The 24,453-nt window shown below is 48.5% G+C and overlaps 1 protein-coding gene across 1 annotated transcript; it reads right to left on the bottom strand.

The window, feature by feature from the left end:
• Nucleotides 1-3,476: 3,476 nt before the first annotated feature.
• LOC108802820 lies at nt 3,477-17,167 on the bottom strand. The gene is made up of 5 exons (XM_018574672.1): nt 16,913-17,167; nt 14,958-15,185; nt 12,163-12,426; nt 3,907-4,107; nt 3,477-3,481 (listed from the first exon to the last, which is right to left on the bottom strand). The coding sequence occupies exons 1-5, from the start codon at nt 16,938-16,940 to the stop codon at nt 3,477-3,479; spliced, it is 726 nt and encodes a 241-aa protein (XP_018430174.1). The 5' UTR covers nt 16,941-17,167.
• Nucleotides 17,168-24,453: the final 7,286 nt, after the last annotated feature.

Genomic DNA, 24,453 nt, shown 5'->3' with positions numbered 1-24,453 from the left:
GGCACTGAAGGGAAGGTGGAGTTTGTATGGGTGGGCGGGGCACTGAAGGGAAGGTGGAGTTTGTATGGGAGGGCGGGGCACTGAAGGGAAGGTGGAGTTTGTATGGGAGGGCGGGGCACTGAAGGGAAGGTGGAGTTTGTATGGGAGGGTGGGACACTAATGGGAAGTTGGAGTTTGTATGGGAGGGCGGGGCACTGAAGGGAAGGTGGAGTTTGTATGGGAGGGAGGGACACTGAAGGGAAGGTGGAGTTTGTACCGGAGGGTGGAGTTTGTACGGGAGGGTGGGGCACTGAAGGGGAGGTGGAGTTTGTATGGGAGGGCGGGGCACTGAAGGGAAGGCGGAGTTCAGATTTAAGCACCTGATGTAGGTACCTTCCTGCTTTTCATACATCAGTCCCAGTCTATGGGCACCTATATCCTCTCCTCCTGGTGAAGATATGAATTCCCTAGAATGGGGGGCAGGTCCTGTCAGGTCAGCTGACCCAGACCACAGACCCCTCCCCAAGTCCTCTCTGGGTTCCGGGTGCCCCTTGTCTGAGCTGTAGTTGTGTCCCACCCCCGGGCCTGATTCTGATTGGATGGAGTCAGAGCAGAACAATGTACAATCTGATTGGTTGCTCTACATAAGAATGAGAACTGGTCACTGAGCTCAGAGGGTTCTCAGACTTCCCGTACAATCCATGGAAGGGAATCACATAGAACAAAACATAAACACAACGCATACAATACATCCTTATAAAGTAACAAATCACATCAACTGCAACCTAAAATACACCTCAATACCAATACTGAGCGCCATGTTATAAAGAAGCGGGAACTGCAGGGAAGGTGGCAGTGGTCTAGATGGGATATGATTGGAGGGACCACTGTGGGGACACGTTGGGGAGGTCATACAAGAAGATGGCGGGTGGTATGGAGGAACGAGGAGGGAAATGTCTTCTATGGACACGCTGAGGTCATAGAGGAACATTCTGAAGACTCGGATCATTTCACAGAACTCAAATACCAATCTTGTGTCCTTGTTGTCTCCTCACGGGCGGAGGATGGCTCCTCCAGGTCCTGCGGCCTATGACTTCTTCTTCATGCCACGTACTATGTACCAGTGGGAGATGAAAAGCGGGGGCATTGTCACCATCAGAGCCAAGGTGCCCCCAATTAGAGATTTCTGGAAACAGGTGAGACAGGAAGTGGAATTCAGATCTGCAAGAGACAAGAGGGATCGGAGTGTGAGATATTCACCCAGAGGAAGTAACATGTCAGTTCAGCTTCTATAGCTGGGAAGTGACGCTCTGCAGACGCAGGACGCCATTTGTAGACCCGCAGTGAAGGGCCGGGAACCGGGACCATGGAGAGGAATCCCCTGCAAGCCGGAACGCCGACATGTTTTCCTCCAAACACAGCAATGTGAACCTTCCACTTATATAACAACCTTCCTGTTGTCACTCTGACCTCCTCTCCGATCCAGCACTGGTGACACAACCAATCAGGAGACAGCCCACAATGTGTCACAATGCCTAAGTCATAGTAACCCTACCGGTCCTCCATGTCTGCCTCCAGTCCTCTGTGTTCTCCGTGCTTCTTCATCTGTCTAGAGGTCACTGTACTGCCCACTGGTGCACCCCGTGACTCCAAAGCACCCTGCGTCCTCCAATGACCCCAGAGAATCCCTGTGCACCCCATGACTCCTGTGACTCCAAAGCATCCTGCGTCCTCCAATGACCCCAGAGGATCCCTGTGCACCCCATGAACCAAGTAACCCCAAAGCATCCTGTGTCATCCAATGACCCCAGAGGATCCCTGTGCACCCCATGTACCCAGTAACCCCAAAGCACCCTGCGTCATCCACTGACCCCAGAGGATCCCTGTGCACCCCATGAACCCAGTAACCCCAAAGCATCCTGCGTCCTCCAATGACCCCAGAGAATCCCTGTGCACCCCATGTACCCAGTAACCCCAAAGCACCCTGCGTCATCCACTGACCCCAGAGAATCCCTGTGCACCCCATGAACCCAGTAACCACAAAGCCTCCTGCGTCATCCACTGACCCCAGAGAATCCCTGTGCACCCCATGAACCCAGTAACCCTAAAGCACCCTGCATCATCCACTGACCCCAGAGAATCCCTGTGCACCCCATGAACCCAGTAACCCTAAAGCACCCTGCGTCATCCACTGACCCCAGAGCGTCCTTGTGCACCTTGAGACTTTAGTAACCCCAAAGCACCCCTGTATAACCTGTGACTGCCAAGTGCTGTAAACCCTTGGTTCTCAACTGGTGGGTCTTGACCCAAAAGTGGGTCGCGACCCCTTATTCAGTGGGTCACCGCATGCCATCCACTTTTCTAGATGAGGCTCCCCAGCCTCCCCCAAGCGCAGCGCTGTCAGTTCTCGGGCCAAGCAGCCATTCAAAATATGCTGCCCGGTGCCGAGTGTCACCTTGAGGTGGGGTGGGGTGGGATGGGGCTATGGCTTCATCCATATGTGCATTGCTTGCAGCTCCCTCGCGTGCCTTGCAGAGGTGCCTGGACCGGAGTGATGTGCTATTCTGGCACCTCTAGGGCATGCAAAGGAACTGTACAAGCAATATGGATGGAGCTCCAGCACAGCAGCCCACACTGGACCCCAGGCTGAGGATCCACTGTAGTTCTCAGAAGGTAGGGAGACTATCTTATGAGAACTGCGTCAATGGAATGCCGTGCGTTCCATTGCAGTGCAACTCGGGTCACGACTTAATGGTGAAGGACAAATGTGGGTCCTGAGGTTACACCGGTTGAGAACCGCTGCTGTAAACCTTCTTAAAGCAGCAATTGTACCACAAGCGAGGTCCGCTTATTTACTGAGGTCCCCTGCCCCCCGAGGTAAAACAAAAACTGCATTGAATGTTAAACAAACCTGTGTGGGGAAAGTTACCGTACTTACCTTTCCTCCGGCTTTTGTACTGCAGAGAGTGACGTCACCACCCTTCCGACAAGAACCTGAAGGACGGCGAGTAGCTGAAATCTCCGGGGATGACATTCCAGGACTGTGCGAGGGGGTCTACTCCGGAGATGTGGGCTACTCACCACCCTGCTTTGGAGACAAATATCAACGTATAGCAGCTGCTCTTCCATTTTAACACCTTTCATGAATACTTCTGCGCCACGCCGGAGGTAATCTTCCTATAATCTCCTGAACATTTCCAGATTTCAATGACGCGACTCTGTATCTGTAAATAAAAGTCTCCTAAATCACCTTTCTTCCCCATTCTAACGCTCAATTTCAACTTCAGCAGATCCAGTTGCTGCCATGTGATTGGCTGATTAAAAATTTGCATCAACGAGCGGTTGAACAGATGTACCTAATAAACCTAATAAAGTGACCAGTGAGGGTATATATATATATATTGTTCTACGGGACTGCGTGATTTACCGATCAGAGTAGAGATAGGATAAAAGAACTGGACTGTGTGTGTGTTTTGGGGGGGACATTGAGCAGAGAGTCAGTCTAGAAGGATAGAGAGAAGCATGTGAGTGTAAGGAAGGACAGGGAGCAGAATGTGGGGAAGGAAAGGGAGCAGAATGTGGGGAAGGACAGGGAGCAGAATGTGGGGAAGGACAGGGAGCAGAATGTGGGGAAGGACAGGGAGCAGAGTGTGAGGAAGGACAGGGAGCAGAGTGTGAGGAAGGACAGGGAGCAGCATGTGGGGAAGGACAGGGAGCAGAGTGTGAGGAAGGAAAGGGAGCAGAGTGTGAGGAAGGACAGGGAGCAGAGTGTGGGAAAAGGACAGGGAGCAGAATGTGGGGAAGGAAAGGGAGCAGCATGTGGGGAAGGACAGGGAGCAGAATGTGGGGAAGGAAAGGGAGCAGAATGTGGGGAAGGACAGGGAGCAGAATGTGAAGAAGGACAGGGAGCAGAATGTGGGAAAGGACAGGGAGCAGAATGTGGGGAAGGAAAGGGAGTAGCATGTGGGGAAGTATTAAAGGTGATGTTATGGGAGTGATCTCCGTCATGTAAATCCCCATTCACTGTCCATTTATAAGTGACATCGTGATCCTCCTCTAACACACAGGAGACACTGGCACTTCCATCAGCATGACAAGAGACATTCACGTGGGGTGTAGAGAGGGGAGCTGAGGAGACATCCAATATACTTACACAGGGAGCGAAGGATGAGTATGAAAAAAGAAAGGGTGTGAGGAAGGACAGAGTGTGGGGAAGGACAGGGAGCAGAATGTGAATGAACAATGTTGGAGAACTGACCCGATATCGGGGAATATGGGGACATCAGGAATTCTTCAACATCAATAGTTATATCTATCAGGCGGGATGTAAAGTGCAGTCAGAGGAAGGATGAGGATATCAGACATCTTCAGAGGTATGAACTGTCCTACTGATCACCAGAGGAGCTGATTGGTGGCTTCCTGACACATCCAGCTACAGAGCGGAGGAAAGGAGCAGAGTGCGAGGAATTGTGCTAAACGGGGGATTTCCCAAAACCATTTCAATGTGATTCTAATGATAATCAGCTTATGTAAATATATATCATCCAACATATAAATACACAAATCAATAGAAAAAATAATTTTCCATAATGGTGTAAACATAATAAAGTGTCCCAATATTGCAAAAAGTCTTTTTTTTTTATCCACCAGTTACCTGAGACCTCATTTATCAAAGTCCTATAACAAGCAAAACCTCCAACCATGTGATCGGAGCAACTCACCAGACTGAACTGAGCACTAAATCAATAGTTTTGGATGGCAGTGAGCTCTATATTGTTGGTTCTTAGCAGACAATGGATGGCAGTGAGCTCTATATTGTTGGTTCTTAGCAGACAATGGATGGCAGTGAGCTCTATATTGTTGGTTCTTAGCAGACAATGGATGGCAGTGAGCTCTATATTGTTGGTTCTTAGCAGACAATGGATGGCAGTGAGCTCTATATTGTTGGTTCTTAGCAGACAATGGATGGCAGTGAGCTCTATATTGTTGGTTCTTAGCAGACAATGGATGGCAGTGAGCTCTATATTGTTGGTTCTTAGCAGACAATGGATGGCAGTGAGCTCTATATTGTTGGTTCTTAGCAGACAATGGATGGCAGTGAGCTCTATATTGTTGGTTCTTAGCAGACAATGGATGGCAGTGAGCTCTATATTGTTGGTTCTTAGCAGACAATGGATGGCAGTGAGCTCTATATTGTTGGTTCTTAGCAGACAATGGATGGCAGTGAGCTCTATATTGTTGGTTCTTAGCAGACAATGGATGGCAGTGAGCTCTATATTGTTGGTTCTTAGCAGACAATGGATGGCAGTGAGCTCTATATTGTTGGTTCTTAGCAGACAATGGATGGCAGTGAGCTCTATATTGTTGGTTCTTAGCAGACAATGGATGGCAGTGAGCTCTATATTGTTGGTTCTTAGCAGACAATGGATGGCAGTGAGCTCTATATTGTTGGTTCTTAGCAGACAATGGATGGCAGTGAGCTCTATATTGTTGGTTCTTAGCAGACAATGGATGGCAGTGAGCTCTATATTGTTGGTTCTTAGCAGACAATGGATGGCAGTGAGCTCTATATTGTTGGTTCTTAGCAGACAATGGATGGCAGTGAGCTCTATATTGTTGGTTCTTAGCAGACAATGGATGGCAGTGAGCTCTATATTGTTGGTTCTTAGCAGACAATGGATGGCAGTGAGCTCTATATTGTTGGTTCTTAGCAGACAATGGATGGCAGTGAGCTCTATATTGTTGGTTCTTAGCAGACAATGGATGGCAGTGAGCTCTATATTGTTGGTTCTTAGCAGACAATGGATGGCAGTGAGCTCTATATTGTTGGTTCTTAGCAGACAATGGATGGCAGTGAGCTCTATATTGTTGGTTCTTAGCAGACAATGGATGGCAGTGAGCTCTATATTGTTGGTTCTTAGCAGACAATGGATGGCAGTGAGCTCTATATTGTTGGTTCTTAGCAGACAATGGATGGCAGTGAGCTCTATATTGTTGGTTCTTAGCAGACAATGGATGGCAGTGAGCTCTATATTGTTGGTTCTTAGCAGACAATGGATGGCAGTGAGCTCTATATTGTTGGTTCTTAGCAGACAATGGATAGCACTGAGCTCCATATTGTTGGTTCTTCATGGACAGTGTATAGCAGTGAGCTCAATATTGTTGGTTCTTCATGGGCAATGGATGGCAGTGAGCTCCATATTGTTGGTTCTTCATGGACAGTGTATAGCAGTGAGCTCCATATTGTTGGTTCTTCATGGACAATGGATGGCAGTGAGCTCCATATTGTTGGTTCTTCATGGACAGTGGATAGCAGTGAGCTCTATATTGTTGGTTCTTAGCAGACAATAGATGGCAGTGAGCTCCATATTGTTGGTTCTTCATGGACAATGAATAGCAGTGAGCTCCATATTGTTGGTTCTTCATGGACAATGAATAGCAGTGAGCTCCATATTGTTGGTTCTTCATGGACAATGAATAGCAATGAGCTCCATATTGTTGGTTCTTAGCAGACAATGGATACCAGTGAGCTCCATATTGTTGGTTCTCAGCAGACAATGGATGGCAGTGAGCTCCATATTGTTGGTTGCAAGATCCGAATATCTACCTAAATGTATGATCCAAGAGGCCGTCTGATAAGACCACATGGCTGAGCGTCCCAGGGTTAAACCTTAGAGAAGTCCAAACCCAGGTCAGTATTTAAGATATCTGAATATAATTTTTATTATAATTTTGTGGTTGAGAATGAGTAGATGTGCATACCGGAACAGCAGAAGACTCATTAGAGGGTCAGTGGTATATGTGTGGGAATTGCTGGTTGATTTTGTCCAAATAAACCTCCAGCGTGTATCTTTATGTAGGATGGCAATCCAATGTTTATGAAGGCTTCCTGTGTAGCTAGCATGAGGCAGAATACAGATCCATTTATATTTTGTTGTATATAAGTGTTAGGGAACCAAGAAACCAGAAAGAAACGTAAAGTGCGGGTTAAATATAGGTGTTTATTGAAAATAACGATAGAGAAAAAGGCAAAAAACAATGGAGAAAGTCCAGGACATTGTCGGTGCCAAGCCAGAGGTCAGATGCCAAAGAGGGTAATCAGCCGAATCGGGTCAGGAAACACTGAGAGCAGGATGAGCAGAAACAATAGCCGGAGTCCGGAACCAGATCAGTCAGCCAGAGCCAGGGTCATACATGGAGAACAGAAATATCAGCAGAGCACTTGGTAGATCTGAACACACGCAAGGGCGGGAGACTGAATGGACACGCTGTTGGTTAGTGAACTGGTGTTTGCATCATCACTCTGAGACAGGAAGGTGCCATGAGTTTCTCAGTGGTTGCAGAATGTGGTTTACGGGTTTGTCATAAGTCAGTGAGCTCCATATTGTTGGTTCTTCATGGACAGTGTATAGCAGTGAGCTCCATATTGTTGGCTCTTCATGGACAGTGTATAGCAGTGAGCTCCATATTGTTGGCTCTTCATGGACAGTGTATAGCAGTGAGCTCCATATTGTTGGTTCTTCATGGACAGTGTATAGCAGTGAGCTCCATATTGTTGGTTCTTCATGGACAATGGATGGCAGTGAGCTCCATATTGTTGGTTCTTCATGGACAGTGGATAGCAGTGAGCTCTATATTGTTGGTTCTTAGCAGACAATAGATGGCAGTGAGCTCCATATTGTTGGTTCTTCATGGACAATGAATAGCAGTGAGCTCCATATTGTTGGTTCTTCATGGACAATGAATAGCAGTGAGCTCCATATTGTTGGTTCTTCATGGACAATGAATAGCAATGAGCTCCATATTGTTGGTTCTTAGCAGACAATGGATACCAGTGAGCTCCATATTGTTGGTTCTCAGCAGACAATGGATGGCAGTGAGCTCCATATTGTTGGTTGCAAGATCCGAATATCTACCTAAATGTATGATCCAAGAGGCCGTCTGATAAGACCACATGGCTGAGCGTCCCAGGGTTAAACCTTAGAGAAGTCCAAACCCAGGTCAGTATTTAAGATATCTGAATATAATTTTTATTATAATTTTGTGGTTGAGAATGAGTAGATGTGCATACCGGAACAGCAGAAGACTCATTAGAGGGTCAGTGGTATATGTGTGGGAATTGCTGGTTGATTTTGTCCAAATAAACCTCCAGCGTGTATCTTTATGTAGGATGGCAATCCAATGTTTATGAAGGCTTCCTGTGTAGCTAGCATGAGGCAGAATACAGATCCATTTATATTTTGTTGTATATAAGTGTTAGGGAACCAAGAAACCAGAAAGAAACGTAAAGTGCGGGTTAAATATAGGTGTTTATTGAAAATAACGATAGAGAAAAAGGCAAAAAACAATGGAGAAAGTCCAGGACATTGTCGGTGCCAAGCCAGAGGTCAGATGCCAAAGAGGGTAATCAGCCGAATCGGGTCAGGAAACACTGAGAGCAGGATGAGCAGAAACAATAGCCGGAGTCCGGAACCAGATCAGTCAGCCAGAGCCAGGGTCATACATGGAGAACAGAAATATCAGCAGAGCACTTGGTAGATCTGAACACACGCAAGGGCGGGAGACTGAATGGACACGCTGTTGGTTAGTGAACTGGTGTTTGCATCATCACTCTGAGACAGGAAGGTGCCATGAGTTTCTCAGTGGTTGCAGAATGTGGTTTACGGGTTTGTCATAAGAGGGCGCGAAAGAGGATCAACAGTGTCAGACACACTGCAACAGAAACCAGGCTGCGGCCCAACTAGACAAGGAAGGGTAAGGAACCCGGACAAGATTGCTGCATTTGATGAAAACAAATTTCGGGAGCAGATACTTTACTCAAAAGGTGTTCTACATTCTTCAGTTGGCAGGTGCACACCAACGTGGACTTCTCTTCTTCCAAACAAAAACTCCTTTGGCATGATATTGTGAAAAAGCTTTATTAAAAACTAGTTTACTTGATGCATAAACTGAAACCACAATTGACGGAAGCCTTTGAGTCAACCATTACTTCAAGGAACTCCAGTCGGCCATTAAAAGGCACGAATATGGGCAAGGCACCGGGTCCTGATGGCCTAATCCTACTATAGAAAAAAAAGAACCTTCCTCATGGTGAAGGAGGGTAAAGACCCTTGTCTCTGCTCCAGCTACTGCCCAGTATCCCTCCTTAATATTGATCTTAAATTATATCGTCATAAATCGCTTTCTCCTTCTTACACCTTCCCTAATCCATCATGACCACGTGGGTTTCCTACCCTTGAGGGAAGCAAGAGACACTGTCATCAAAGTTCTCAACCTCGCCCACCGTGCCAGTTTCACAGCCACCCGCTGTCTCTTTTTGGCTATGGATGCGGAAACGTCCTTTGACTGGGTCAGTTGGCCTTTTGTGGTTACATGGATGGCAGTTTTGATTTGAAGAACATCGTTGTTGGTTGACGTCGGTAAGGAAGGTCACAGATCTTTCGTGGACAACAAAACACTCCTGTTATTCCAACAATAGCACCAAGCAGCGGGATTGACCTACACATGTTGGAAAAGACACAATGTCCTGATTCTGACTGATGATGATGATGATTCTGACTGATGATGGATGATGGATGATGATTCTGACTGACGACGACGACGACGACATGAGAAGTGGACATTGGTTGCAGAAGAACATCAGAAGTTTGGGAACCAGAGGAAGCCAAGAAAAAGCTTTGTGGAGCACGGTCTAATCTGCTGCAACTATGAAAACATTTTCTTCTTGATCCCCAAAGGCAATCTGAGAACTTCCACAATCATCATTCTAATATATTCCTTATAATTGATCAATTCTAAAAACAGAAAATGTCTTCCTGTACTCCTGTGGTTTGGGTGGTTGTGAAGCTGCATGAGCACACTTTGTTTGAGATTCATATCGCAGACATTGGCTGATATTCTGCTGTAGAAGTTCCTGATATGATTGGAAATTCATCGATTGCTCGGTGATCCCAGAGGGTTGTAAAAGGAAACTTGGATGTTGCCACACAGAATTGTACCAAAACTGTTCATATATTCAGACGTCATTACCGCATTCAACCCGAAGACGGATGGAAGCAGAGCGGCCCCAACTGGCCATGGAAAGGAGAGACCTTTGTTATCATCACCAATTAAACTGCAAAATTGCTAATCCACTCGTTATCTCTCGTCTTGACTATTGCAACTCCCTCCTCATTGGCCTTCCACAGCACAGGCTCCTCCCCCCTTCAGTCTATCATGAATGCAGCTGCCAGACTCATCCACCTAACCATCATCAGTGAATGGGATGACTGAAGCCTGGCTTCCAATAGCCCAAAGGATAAAATTCAAAATATTAACAATGACTTACAAAGCCGTCCACAACTCCGCCCCCGTCTATATCTCCAACCTCGTCTCAAAGTATCACCCTAACCGTCCCCTCCGCTCATCCCAAGACCTCCTGCTTTCCAGCTCCCTCGTCAACTCCTCCCATGCTCGCCTCCAGGACTTCACTAGAGCCTCTTGTGATGGACTGCACCGTCACTGTGCTAGTTGGAGGGGGCTGCAGACTGGCCTCTTACCCACCGATTATGGCCCAGCAAGAGAACAGGAGATTTTGAGGCTAGATGTACATTTTATATTTTCCCTCCTCATGTATCACTGGCCCCTCCCCTTTTAGACTGTAAGCCCTCAGGGGCAGGGCCCTCCTTACCATCTTGTCTTGAATTGTATTGTGATTGTAATGTCTTTCTTATATTGTAAAGCGCTGCGCACGCTGTTGGCGCTCTATAAATTCCGTATAATAATAATAATATTAGAGGTGGATCTTCTTATATCAGCATTGACATGGAGATCACATGACTTTGGTTGTAAAGAAAGGGTCATTAATCAGCTTGTTTATCAACCAATCCATTGAGCACCATGTTGGCTGTGACATAGATGGTTAGAAAACAAAGTCATGTGATTTGGCCGAAGCAATCAACACGGTAAACTTTGACCAACACAAAGAAAAAATTCCCTCCCGGAGTTCAGCTGTCGACTGCACAGAAGTATCGGGTGCTCGTTGACCGAGCGCGTCTCCACTCCAAACTGTTTACTCCCAAGATTCTCTGGAATACATCAACATGCAGAATGAGCCATTTCTATCACAGGAACTTATTGTTCCCAGATAAGGTGCAATGGCTTCTTCCTTCTCACCGAAGAGGTTATCTGAGTCTACCAGAGCCCAGCGCTATAACACTCACTCCTAACATTAAATTGAGCCTTCCCACCCCCAATCATCAGAATACAGTAATGACTTCACAATCTGCTCCAAACCTTCTCTCTGCAAAATGTGCAACCGAACAAGACCGGACAGCACTGTAACTGATATGAGAATTCTGACTTTTGGGCATCGGTGGCGCATGAGCATTACAGGAAGGACAAAGGGTTCTTTGAGGCGTGGGCTGGCAGGTTGGCTTCACCTTCTTGGAGTTGTGTGAGAGGCAAGATGGCGGCACCCATATGGGGGAATATTGAGATCTTTGGGGATGGACTAGAACATACATTTTGTTCACTTGTTATGTAGCTGTGAGTTCTTTATATATGAATAGTTTATATTTCACATCTCTCTCTGTAATTGTTGGCAAAGGAAAATGTTACTTTAAAGCTCATGTAGGGACAAATAATAACTTCCTCCCATCCCCCTCCAACCCATCCGGCACATTTTGAATTTTTCTTCACTTGGTGAACCATGTTATAGTCACCTAAGTCCGCCATTCAGGCCCCTCCCCTGTGTCATTTCCGGGTGCAGGAGACCGCTAATCCAGTGCTGCAGCACCTGACAATCTCTTCACACTGAAATCACTTCTCTTCTGAATTCTGACAGGAGCCCACCACTGGAAGCCAATAGGATGTGATGCAGGCAGTGTGTGGGCCCCCAAAGAAGGACCCCACCTCTTGTAAACAGAAGAGGAGAGAAAACTCGGGATTGGAGTGTCAGGTGACCACGGCTTTAGGTTGGTAATAAGATCCTTTAGATAAGTTCTCTTTTTCTAATGCCAGCGATCAGTTTGGGATATTTGTCCGGAGATATTTAACATCAACCCAAAACCCAACCAAACCATAACCGGAAACATAACTCCATCCTAACCTTCCAAGCAGAGATGACACAGCCCCGGTGCTGTATTATAATGATGAGGAACACCACACTGGTATATACAGAGGTAAAGGACACACGTCACTCACCTGGACAAGGCTCACGGATCTCATTGGTGGATCTCTCACCGATATTGTTCTTCACCAAGCAGCTGATGTTCCAGGAATCGGGAGGTGACACCGGAGGCACAGTGACACGGACTGTCCGCTCTGAACTGGTGACGTTATATCCCTCCGATCCTCCAATCACAGTCAGGAAGATGGAGAGGTCAGTCCCCTTCTCCACCCTACAGGAGATCTCAGAGCTGCCATTGTGGAGACACGTCACTTCCAGGACCGGATCCGATACCGGAACTGAGACACACAGAGAGGGGGAGATGTCAGTGTCTGTGTCAGGAACTGAATTAAGGTTTCTCACCCCAAATACTGAATAAGACCCATCTAGAGACAGATCAACCGGCCACACCAAACTGGAAGTGGCAGATCTCAGGGATCCATGGAGGCCGGATGTTCAGTTCCAACTAGGGAAGCACCAAAATTCCGGCCACCGAAACATATGGGCCTAAAACGGCACTTTTGGCAAAATGCGGAAAGTGCCATGTTTTGGCCGAAACTGCGGTGCATCCCTGGTTTCTCTCCTACCCGCTGGGCGCTGCTCTGTGTCCCCTCTGACAGAGCGCAGCGTCCAGCGCGGAGGAGAGAAACTGTCACAGGAGGCCAAGTAGTGCGGGTGAGGAGGGCGATGTAAGCGGCCGGGTCCTGCCCCGCTCAGCCTCCTGTGACAGATTAGGAGAGCGGCGGTGTGGGGGCGGAGACAGCTGTCAGCTGTCACAGGAGGCCGGCGGTACAGGGCAGGAGTAAGCTGTCAGAGGAAATCAAGCTCTCCTTCCCGCAGGGGAGTGCCGGTACAACCCTTTCGCTGCCAAGCCCCCTGGAATGCTTTTACACCTTAGCTGGCCGCAGCATTTTTGCAATTGTTCCCATTGTGTTGATCCTCTATTGCTCTGGATAGGAGGAGCCAGCTGTCAATCACGCAGCTGGGTGGATACAGACAGTAATGTCGGGATCCGTCCGGCTGCGGCGTCTCAGTATACCGCGAGCTGTAGCTCCCTACATACTGAGGCTAGGGTGACAGGAGGACGCTAGTTTGTGTCCTCCCGTTACCCTAAGGAGAACAATGGGGGAAAACACTGACCCCGTAGTTCTCCTTAAAAATCATTTGTGCGCTGTGGTGGTGTGTGTGTTGTAATAAAGTGATACAGGTGTATATTTAACTGCAACACAGCGTATCACAACGCACGGCAATGCGTCACAATGCTCCGCCATGCGCTGCCACAGTTAAATTATTGTTATTTTAAAAAGAGAAAAGAGTCAAGCACTGCGCTGTGTTCTAACAACGCACTGCAGCGCATGTGCATAGCGTACACCACAATATGGGCGCACTGTTGCATGTGTATAATGTGTGTGTGGGGTGGGTTGTGTTTTATGTTTTTAATTCATTTATTTTACTGTTGGGGGGCTTCTGGGAAATATTGGAGGTCTGAACAGACCCCTGACATTTCCCTTTTTGAAATAGAAAAATAAATTGAGGACACAGAGCCCCCAAACTATTTTTCTGCAGCCCCTGTTCTAAATGAATGGAAAGCTCTCAGTACAGAGGCTTCCTATTCATTCACTAACTGCAGATAGTAAATATTTCCTATCAATCAGTCATGAATGGATAGAAGCCTCTGTAGTGAGCTGCTTCTGCCCATTCAGAAATTCATGAATGAACAGGAAGTGGTGTAAAGCACTTCCTGTTCATTCATAACTGGGGATACATAGTACTTTGTGTCCCCAGTTGTTTACAAACATTGAAGTGATCAGCTGATCTCTACAGTGTTTGTGCTGCACACAGAGGATCGGTAAATATTACACATATGTACCGGTCCTCCGCTCTCCATCCTATACTGCTCAGCCACGTACAGAGGTGCACGGCCAGAATCTGACAGCTGGTGGCTTTCTCTTCCTTCACCACTCGGCCATCCTGGATGACAGCTCTCTTCCCCCCACCCCGGCTTCAGAGCTCTGTTTCTCATCAGATCTCGCTGCTTCTGCCCATACAGGCGTGGGAGAGCAGTGGGGATCTGAGGAGAAACAGATCCCAGCATTGAGCAGCTCTGGGAGGGAAGGAGAGGGCAGGTGCAGCTGGCAGATGCCAACGGCGGCGGTAGCGGTGGCTGAATTTTAATGATTAGCTCTCATCAGCGGATGACAGCTATTATTTTACAGGGGACCGTTATGATATAAGCTCATGGTTGCTAAAGTGACCCTGAGCTTATAACAGAAAGGTGAAAGCCACCGATGTAAGGCTTACTGACGTGGCCAGCTGCAAGCGGTTGTATTCCGCCGTAAGCCCTACGTCGGTGGCAGCGAAAGGGTTAAACATTCTATATGTTTTTTGTTTTCTATTGTGAATAAAATTTGGGTTTATGAGATTTGCAGATTTGCAGATGCTGTAAAATTTGCAGATTTTACAGCATCCAAACATTTTTGGAATTGGGGTTGTATATGATGATGGCACAGATCACCCATAAGGCCGTGCACCAAATCTATATGTCCCGCTATCAGCTATTGTCCAATCACTGACTGGAGGATGGCCGGTGGAGGAGATCATAGCGGTCACTACATGAGAGACACTGAACACGGCGTCATTACCAATCACGTCATTCTCATTGTTATGAAGAATTTTCTGCTTCTCGTTTCTACAATTATAGACAATGTAACCGATCCGACATTCCCAAATCCGACATCATCCCATTATTATTATTATTATTATTATATCCGAGTCCTTTGTGTTAGGATGTAAATATAAATCTCTGGACCGGTCTCTCTCTCCCACTCACCTGTACAGGAGATATTGATAGATGTGCTGAGATTATTGATCTGATTGGTGACATCACAGCGGAGGGTCCCGGAGACCGGAGGAGGAAGAGTTACCCGGCTCTCTTTGGATTTTGATTCTTCATTAAATCTCCAGGAGTAACAGGGATCCGATCCTCTCACTGAACAGACGGCCTCTGCACTGCCATCCGGGAGACAGGAGGAGCTCACAGCGATGTCGGAGAGGGGGACTGGGGGGGACACAATTCAAGGATATGATTGGTCAGAGCAATGACATAGAAACTCAGACTTATCACAATGAGGGTTATTCATAAAAAGGGGAGGAGTTTGGAGATGTGAACAATCTAGGCCAAATAAATTATCCAATTCAGCGATGTTGTCCTAGAATGTTCACTTCTCCAAACTCCTCCCATTTTATGAATGATTCTATGGAAATATGGAAGCTGCCAGTACTACACTCTTCTTCTGACAGCGCCAGTTACCTGGTTGTCATGCCGAGCCTCTGACTACACTAGACACTGACATGAAATGAATATGTAGCTTGGGATCTCTGACTTTGCTCTGACTTCACTTGATGCACGCTTGTTCTGGAGCAGAGATAAACAATCTACAGATAGTGATACCAGAGACAGCCAGGAAAGTAGCATTAGGTGCAGGTCAGCAGTGACGTCCCGGTGTTTCTAACCCTCGCCCACAATATTGTATTTTATAGAGCAAAGAGTAATGGGAGGGCTCAGTGTATACAGGTGCGGAGGTACATGGACTCCTGAAGAGACATTGTGTCGGAGTATTGGCATAAGTGGCAACTGTCGCGGATTATCTGGGACATTCCCACATGTTGGTCCTCAGGCCTGATGATGCCGTGTCCTGGTTGCTGTCCCGGGATCGCAGGGTCACCCTCATTTGAGTTATGGGCACGGCACATGGGCAGTAACTCAATAAGCCATTTATTACAGTGATTGGGGGCAGTGAGTGGGTGGTTGCTGCGTAATTAGAGGTGGGGTTTGGGTGGACGACTCCAAGAGGTGGGTGGGATTTGAGCTGGACCACCCAGGTACAGGATGGGGTTTGGGAATGACCGCCTGGTCACTGGGCATGCTTAAAGCAAACTGTGGGTGGGGTTAACTGTGCCCGGGGGACCAGGACTGAAGAGTTGGTAAGTAGTATATATATATATATACTGAGATATAAAGAGAGTTCCCAGTGTCTCAGAGTGAAGTTCTCGGCACCAAGAACAAGTATAAACCCAGCAAATCCCCTGACTGTCCTACAGTGTCCTCAACACCAACCGTTCCCTGCCTGGACCCTGAACACCTAGCCGCACCTTCAAGGAGCCCCCCCACCTGCAATTCTTAACCCAACCATCACTTTATCCTCCCCCCAACACTGTAATAACAGTACATTCTACAGGAACATTACACAGCCATTCCACTGCTTTACCCCTCACCGCTGACTCAAATGAGTGAACAAAGGGAGAGAAGAGGTCCTGGTCGTATGACCTGTGAAAATCACATGACCGGCTCTCCTCCAATCCTTGTATTGCATTGAGCAGAGGGTACTCCATGGGGCACCGCAGGCTCCACACCACGGCCTGCATTGTATGAATGGGCTGTATAATGCAGGCTGCTGTGTGCGTAGTAATATCTGTCCTCCATTATAAATTGGACCCTTAAACTCTAACATGAGCCCCTCCCCCAAACCCCCCAAACCCTCATCCCTTCACATATGTCCTAAGGGGAATGTATAGTGTTTTATATAGATTTATTTTTTATGGTCAGCTCAAAAACAATAAAACATATCAGATAAATCTATAAATACGGCATATATATCATATTCTCTATTTCAGTCAGTAGGTGGAGCTATCTGCTTTGCTCCTCCCCTTCAGAGCAGTGACTCCGCCCCCTCCCACTTGCTCTGTTTACATGGCTCTGTGCAGAGTCCTCTGATCTCTCCTCACCTGGACAGGTGACCTCGGCTCTGCTCATCTCCAACCGGCTGACCCGATTCTCCACAGAACAGGTGATGTTCCAGGGCCCCGGTGACCCCACAATGGCTGTAATGTGATTGGATGAAGCAGAATAACTCCCCGGGGATCCTCCAATCACAGATACACGGATATCCGGCTTAGTTCCTTCCTCCACCCTGCAGGAGATCTCAGCGCTGCCATTCCGGAGACATGAGACATTCAGGACCGGAACCGATACTGGAACTGAGAGAGGCAATCATTTCCATTGATAAGGTCCAATATACACACACAGCATGTTCCCACCTCCATCCCGACCTATACACAGGTGTGCTGACATCTTCCTGGACTCTGTGTGTGTGCACGTCCCCACCACAAACACAATGACCCGCACTAACATCAAATCTATATTCCTCAGTCATGTGACGGCCCATACACAGCGCTAAGACAATCTCATCTGGCCAATCGGCTCTCAGAACATTGTATACTGTACATGGTGTGGCAGGACGGTGCCGTGTCAGGATGGTGATTGGTGTATTCGGCGGAGGGGCTGAGAGGGTCCAGGACACATGTAGTGTGGCAGGGAAGGAGCTGGGTTTCCGGTTCTTTCCGGGTTTTCTGGAGTATAACTGGGATCCGGGTCTCTGGAGATTTCTAAGAGTCTTGGGTCGGGATGTAATCTCCAGTCCTGGGGCCGGGTGCAGCCAATTGCCAGGCCGGACTGTCCAGGTGGCTGATAACAGCCCTATGAAGAGACGGGACGGAGAGAGGAAGGGGCAGTCAGTGGGGCAATTGTACATGCAGAGTGGGAGACTGTGTGCATGTGACACTGGAGTATGGCTGGAGAGGCCAAAAGGGTCTGTGGCCCACGCGGTGTGTTCCGAAAGGTCAGAAGGACCGTCCGTCGTCCCAGGGGAAAGTGAAGCTGCTGTGTGTCTGGCCAGGAGCAGGCCGAGGCTCTAACCCTGAGGTGGGAGTTGAGGAGGAAGTGTAGAATACAGATCACAGTCAGGTCGCAGGGCCGTGTACACTCCGCTCCCTCTCATATAACCATCTGGAATCTCATGAGACTCATCAATACGAAACACAACCCAATACCAGTGCTGAGATGAATGTTCCCGGGATCGGTTCGGGGCGGAATCACTGAACAGATCACAAGTTCTGAAATTCAACCTGAACCCGCTGAAGTCAATGGGAGATGTTTTGTTCCGGGTGTAAAATAATAGAGATATACTCACCTGAACCTCGGTCCTGAATGGCTGCTAGACTGGTCCCTGCAGCCCGTCTCTCCCTAGGGCTTAAAGATATTGGTGACATGGAGTGCACTGTTCCCCTCGGTCTCCTCCCTGCTATTTTTTTTTTTTGGGGGGGTTTCAGTGGCGTCACTAGTGACCCCAGGGCCCCATGCAATACCCCATGTCACCTTCGTTGATACTTCCAGCTCCCTGTCTCGGTCTCCCCCTTCGTGTACGCAGCACTCGGCATTCGGCGGCAGTTCTGTGTGATGAGGGGGCGGGGATTACACCGCTCCCTCTCATTGGCTGCTGCCCGGCTGGATGATGCTTCACGCTGCGCCCGGAACAAGATGAGGGGAGCAGCGTGAAGCATGTAGGGCCCAGGACGGGAGGAAGAGGTCCCGGGACTGGTAATCAGCGGTCACCAGTGGCCCCTTTCCTCCTGTCCTGGGCCCCCTCCAAGTGGCCGAACTCCAGGGCCCGGCCGCGACCTCTGCGACCCTGGTAGTTCCGCCACTGGGGGGTATGGTAAAGGGGTGGGTGTTGGGGTTTGTTTTGTCTGTTTTTTGGTTTTTCTTGTATTCTGTGTTGTAATGAATTGCATCTTATTAAAGAAATATAATAAAAATTATGAGATTAAAAAAAAAAAAAAGAAATACTCACCTGAGTGGCTGCTAGACTGGTCCCTGTAGACTGTCTCCCCCTCTACTCAGGCAGCAGTGTATTAGATGTAAGGACATTCCATCCCTGGGGCGTAGGGGGTCAGTCAGGCTGCAGGGAATGTGGTTCGGGTGAGTAAGTCTTTTATTTTAGACCCCAGACCAAAACAGGAATTAACCCCCCAGGAGTTGCCCCACTGCAAGGGATAAGTGTTATTCTTGTTTATGGTACTTTGACTGACGTTTATTCCGTCAACGCTGTACTGAAATGAATTTTATACCATTTTTTGGGACAGATCGAGCTTTATTTTGGTGGTATTTAATCACAGCTAGGGGAAGGGGGGGGGGGGTTATTTTTTACTATATTAAGGAAAATTACCGATTTTTTTTTACATTATTATTATTATACAGGATTTATATAGCGCCAACAGTGTGTGCAGCGCTGTACAATATAAGGAAGGCATTACAATCACAATTACAAAACAAGGAGGTAAGGAGGATCCTGCCCCTGAGAGCTTACAATCTAAAGGGGAGGGGCCAGTGATACATGAGGAGGGAGCTGTGTGGGGATGAATGGTTAGGTTGAGGTGGGATCGGCTTCCCTGAAGAGATGAGTCTTTAGGGATCGCCTAAAGGCAGTCAATGTGGGAGATAGACAGACAGGTTGGGGTAGAGAGTACCAGAGGATGGGAGACACTCTAGAGAAGTCCTGGAGGCGAGTATGGGAGGAGTTGACGAGGGAGCTGGAAAGCAGGAGGTCTTGGGATGAGCGGAGGGGACGGTTAGGGTGATACTTAGAGACAAGGTTGGAGATATAGCCGGGGGCGGAGTTGTGGATGGCTTTATAAGTGGTTGTTAATATTTTGAATTATGTTATAAAACAATTATTATTACACATATTTTTGAGGTAAAATATAAAAGTCGGGGTCACGTCGGGTAAATAGACACCAAACATGTCAAGCTTTAAAATTGCGTGCGCCCGCGAAATCGCAAAAAACTACAATACCCAAAATTGACCATAGGCGACGCTTTAGAAGCTTTTACCGCTCATCAGTTTAGACCCCGTTCACATTGAGCGATTTATCGCGCGGTAATTCCCGCAATGTCGCGGCAAATTACCGCGCGATATCGCGCTCCAATGCAATCCAATGGGGCAAAGGGTCCTGCTGTCGCGGGTCGTGTGTCGCTACAGCAGGACCCTTTTTGGAGCGGATTTAGCCGCGATTCAAGCTTGCTCAATGCAAGCTTGAACGCGACGTCGCGCGATTTGCATATCGCGCAGTGGGAACGGGGGGCCTTAATGTTATCGGTGATTGATGGGCCGAGAATTATTGCTCTCATTCCGACGTTCGCGGCGATATGTAACGTGTGCTGCATAATGGGCGCAATCGTCGTTTTCGCACCCGTCGCATGTTTGCATGCGTGTATGTATCGTTGGGGACTTTAAAAAAAATGTTTACTTTTTTTATTCTTTTTCATGTGTGACTTCTACATTTTTTTTTTGCAACTTTTTTCCACTTAACTTTATTGTTATCACATAGGTGGGTAAGAAAACCCCCTTATGTGATAGCACAGAGGATGGCAGTGGTGTATTCTGGTTTGGGGCTGCCCTAGGCAAGGCAGAATTCAGGCCCCCCCACACACACACACCCACACTAAATTTCCCCCACCCCTTCCTGTTTAATACTTTTTAATACCTGTCAGTCGCTGTATCCAGCTTTTGACATGTTCCGCTATTGGCGTAGCAGGAAAGCTGTGGTCTCAGGGGGGGCTGTGCAAGATCTGTGGTGGGCTCTGCAGGGTATCAGGGGGGCTGTGCAGGGTATCTGTAGTGGGCTTAGGGATCCTGCAAAGCCCACTTCCTCGCGGCAGATACGCCCCTGGTGACAGGTCCTCTTTATGGCGACATCAGGGGTCTCCAAGACCCCTAATGTCACCTAGGGACCCCCAAAGAAGCTGATGAAGCACAGATATGCTTCACCAGCTTCTCTCCAGCGTCTGAAGCTGGAGAGTGACTCAAAGAATGCAGGAAGTGATGTCATATACATCACTTCCGCATTCTGACAGCGGAGAGGGGACAGATATCCTTCCATCATGTCATTTGAAAAGAGTTCCCTTTCAGTATGGAAAAGAGACCGCCCTTCGCTGGTCCCTACCCATGACCCAGAGTGTCTCTCAACCGAACGTTCGGCCCTTCCGTCTCATCCCCGAGAGGCCAGCAAACCCTATGGAGGAGAGGAGAATGGACAGCGGGGGAGCCAGTGATTAACCCTTACCCATGGGAAGAGATAATGCGCTACACACCATGGAAGATCGTGGAAGGGACCTCAGTGGTGGGTTCAATGCGGGGAGCCGTCCTGAATGGCTTCAAATACACAAAAATGGATGGAGAGCGGGGAGCGGGGAGCAGAGGTTAAAAGTAACCCTGACGCTCCGTGGACCCGGGTACAGATACTCAGAGAGGTCATGGGAACAGGGACCTGGGTACAGATACTCAGAGAGGTCATGGGAACAGGGACCCGGGTACAGATACTCAGAGAGGTCATGGGAACAGGGACCCGGGTACTGATACTCAGAGAGGTCATGGGAACAAGGACCCTGGGTACAGATACTCAGAGAGGTCATGGGAACATGTACCTGGGTACTGATACTCAGAGAGGTCATGGGAACAGGGACCCGGGTACAGATACTCAGAGAGGTCATGGGAACAGGGACCTGGGTACAGATACTCAGAGAGGTCATGGGAACAGGGACCTGGGTACAGATACTCAGAGAGGTCATGGGAACATGGACCCGGGTACAGATACTCAGAGAGGTCATGGGAACAGGGACCTGGGTACAGATGCTCAGAGAGGTCATGGGAACAGGGACCTGGGTACAGATGCTCAGAGAGGTCATGGGAACAGGGACCTGGGTACAGATGCTCAGAGAGGTCATGGGAACAGGGACCTGGGTACAGATGCTCAGAGAGGTCATGGGAACAGGGACCTGGGTACAGATGCTCAGAGAGGTCATGGGAACAGGGACCTGGGTACAGATGCTCAGAGAGGTCATGGGAACAGGGACCTGGGTACAGATGCTCAGAGAGGTCATGGGAACAGGGACCTGGGTACAGATGCTCAGAGAGGTCATGGGAACAGGGACCTGGGTACAGATGCTCAGAGAGGTCATGGGAACAGGGACCTGGGTACAGATGCTCAGAGAGGTCATGGGAACAGGGACCTGGGTACAGATGCTCAGAGAGGTCATGGGAACAGGGACCTGGGTACAGATGCTCAGAGAGGTCATGGGAACAGGGACCTGGGTACAGATGCTCAGAGAGGTCATGGGAACAGGGACCTGGGTACAGATGCTCAGAGAGGTCATGGGAACAGGGACCTGGGTACAGATGCTCAGAGAGGTCATGGGAACAGGGACCTGGGTACAGATGCTCAGAGAGGTCATGGGAACAGGGACCTGGGTACAGATGCTCAGAGAGGTCATGGGAACAGGGACCTGGGTACAGATGCTCAGAGAGGTCATGGGAACAGGGACCTGGGTACAGATGCTCAGAGAGGTCATGGGAACAGGGACCTGGGTACAGATGCTCAGAGAGGTCATGGGAACAGGGACCTGGGTACAGATGCTCAGAGAGGTCATGGGAACAGGGACCTGGGTACAGATGCTCAGAGAGGTCATGGGAACAGGGACCTGGGTACAGATGCTCAGAGAGGTCATGGGAACAGGGACCTGGGTACAGATGCTCAGAGAGGTCATGGGAACAGGGACCTGGGTACAGATGCTCAGAGAGGTCATGGGAACAGGGACCTGGGTACAGATGCTCAGAGAGGTCATGGGAACAGGGACCTGGGTACAGATGCTCAGAGAGGTCATGGGAACAGGGACCTGGGTACAGATGCTCAGAGAGGTCATGGGAACAGGGACCTGGGTACAGATGCTCAGAGAGGTCATGGGAACAGGGACCTGGGTACAGATGCTCAGAGAGGTCATGGGAACAGGGACCTGGGTACAGATGCTCAGAGAGGTCATGGGAACAGGGACCTGGGTACAGATGCTCAGAGAGGTCATGGGAACAGGGACCTGGGTACAGATGCTCAGAGAGGTCATGGGAACAGGGACCTGGGTACAGATGCTCAGAGAGGTCATGGGAACAGGGACCTGGGTACAGATGCTCAGAGAGGTCATGGGAACAGGGACCTGGGTACAGATGCTCAGAGAGGTCATGGGAACAGGGACCTGGGTACAGATGCTCAGAGAGGTCATGGGAACAGGGACCTGGGTACAGATGCTCAGAGAGGTCATGGGAACAGGGACCTGGGTACAGATGCTCAGAGAGGTCATGGGAACAGGGACCTGGGTACAGATGCTCAGAGAGGTCATGGGAACAGGGACCTGGGTACAGATGCTCAGAGAGGTCATGGGAACAGGGACCCGGGTACAGATACTCAGAGAGGTCACGGGAACAGGGACCTGTCAGGGTTGTCCAGTTGCTTGCAGCATGGTTTGTTTGCAGTGTGTCTGGCACTGTGTGTTCCTCTTATGACCAAATTCGTAAACCTCATCATTCTGCAACTCCTGGCAAATTCATGTCTCAGTGATGATGATGCAAAACGCAGGTCAGTTATGAGGACAGTAAACTTTTATGAGGCAGAACAGAAAATTCGAAGTGAAAATTAAAAGTCTTTCACCTTCAGACACAAACCCCACGGACACATTTCACGGCTCCGCCCACAACATCATTTCCAAGAAATATTATAAGATTTCTGAGATTCCTCTTTATGCAGACTGCTTAGAGTTTGATGCTTTGATAAAAGGTGCCGACATTTATTTACTCCGATCCCCCAGGAACCAATAATAACAGGGCTGGTAATGATTACAATTTTCCTGTTCGATTCATCGAAATTTTTGTAAATCGATTAAATTTTGATTAATTATAACGCACATACAGATCCAACTACATTGGACTATACACATACAGCACAGCAATGACCTATACACATACAGCACAGCAATGACCTATACACATACAGCACAGCAATGACCTATACACAGACAGCACAGCAATGACCTATACACATACAGCACAGCAATGAAGTAATAAAATTAACTAGGATCACACTCATCCAGCACGTTATTAATCTCACGTGCCCCACTCAATATGGCCGACGCTTGATTGGGGTAACTCAGAATAATAACGTGCTGGATTAGGCCCGTTCACATGTAGCGAATTGTCGCACGATTTCCGCCGCAATATCGCGAGAAGTCGCCGGCCAATGCTATTCAATGGAGCTGTCTTAACTCCATGTCGCGCGTCGTGGTCGCAAGTCGCTTCTACCGGACCCTTTTTTCGGCGGATTTTGCGCAATTTTGCTTTTTTTCTATGAAGCCCGACGGAGAAGGTCGCGCTACCGTCGCTGGATCGTCGCTGGAATGTCGCCCCGAAAGTCGCGCTATCCCGGCCGCTGCAAAGGTATGTCGCTACATGTGAACGGGGTCTTAGTGTGATCCTACTTCATTTTATTACTTCATTGCTGTGCTGTATGTGTATAGGTCATTGCTGTGCTGTATGTGTGTAGGCCAATGCCTTGGCTGGCGCTCGTGCAGAAAGCTTCTTGGGCAAACTCACCGGCCCAAGTGGCTC

Source organism: Nanorana parkeri, unplaced genomic scaffold (genome assembly GCF_000935625.1).
Source record: "Nanorana parkeri isolate BGI_ZX_2015 unplaced genomic scaffold, ASM93562v1 scaffold3151, whole genome shotgun sequence".
NCBI lineage: Eukaryota > Metazoa > Chordata > Amphibia > Anura > Dicroglossidae > Nanorana > Nanorana parkeri.
The sequence above is the reverse complement of the archived record's forward strand: the minus strand, read 5'-3'. Positions and strand labels throughout refer to the sequence as shown.

What these genes read in the sequence shown, in the direction of transcription:
- LOC108802820 (XM_018574672.1), bottom strand. Translation starts at nt 16,940, where the DNA reads ATGAGCAGAGCCGAGGTCACCTGTCCAG. An exon ending in TATCAATATCTCCTGTACAG is followed by an intron (nt 12,427 to 14,957) that starts GTGAGTGGGAGA and finishes TGTGTGTCTCAG; the next exon opens with TTCCGGTATCGGATCCGGTC. An exon ending in GATCCGTGAGCCTTGTCCAG is followed by an intron (nt 4,108 to 12,162) that starts GTGAGTGACGTG and finishes ATGTCTCCTCAG; the next exon opens with CTCCCCTCTCTACACCCCAC.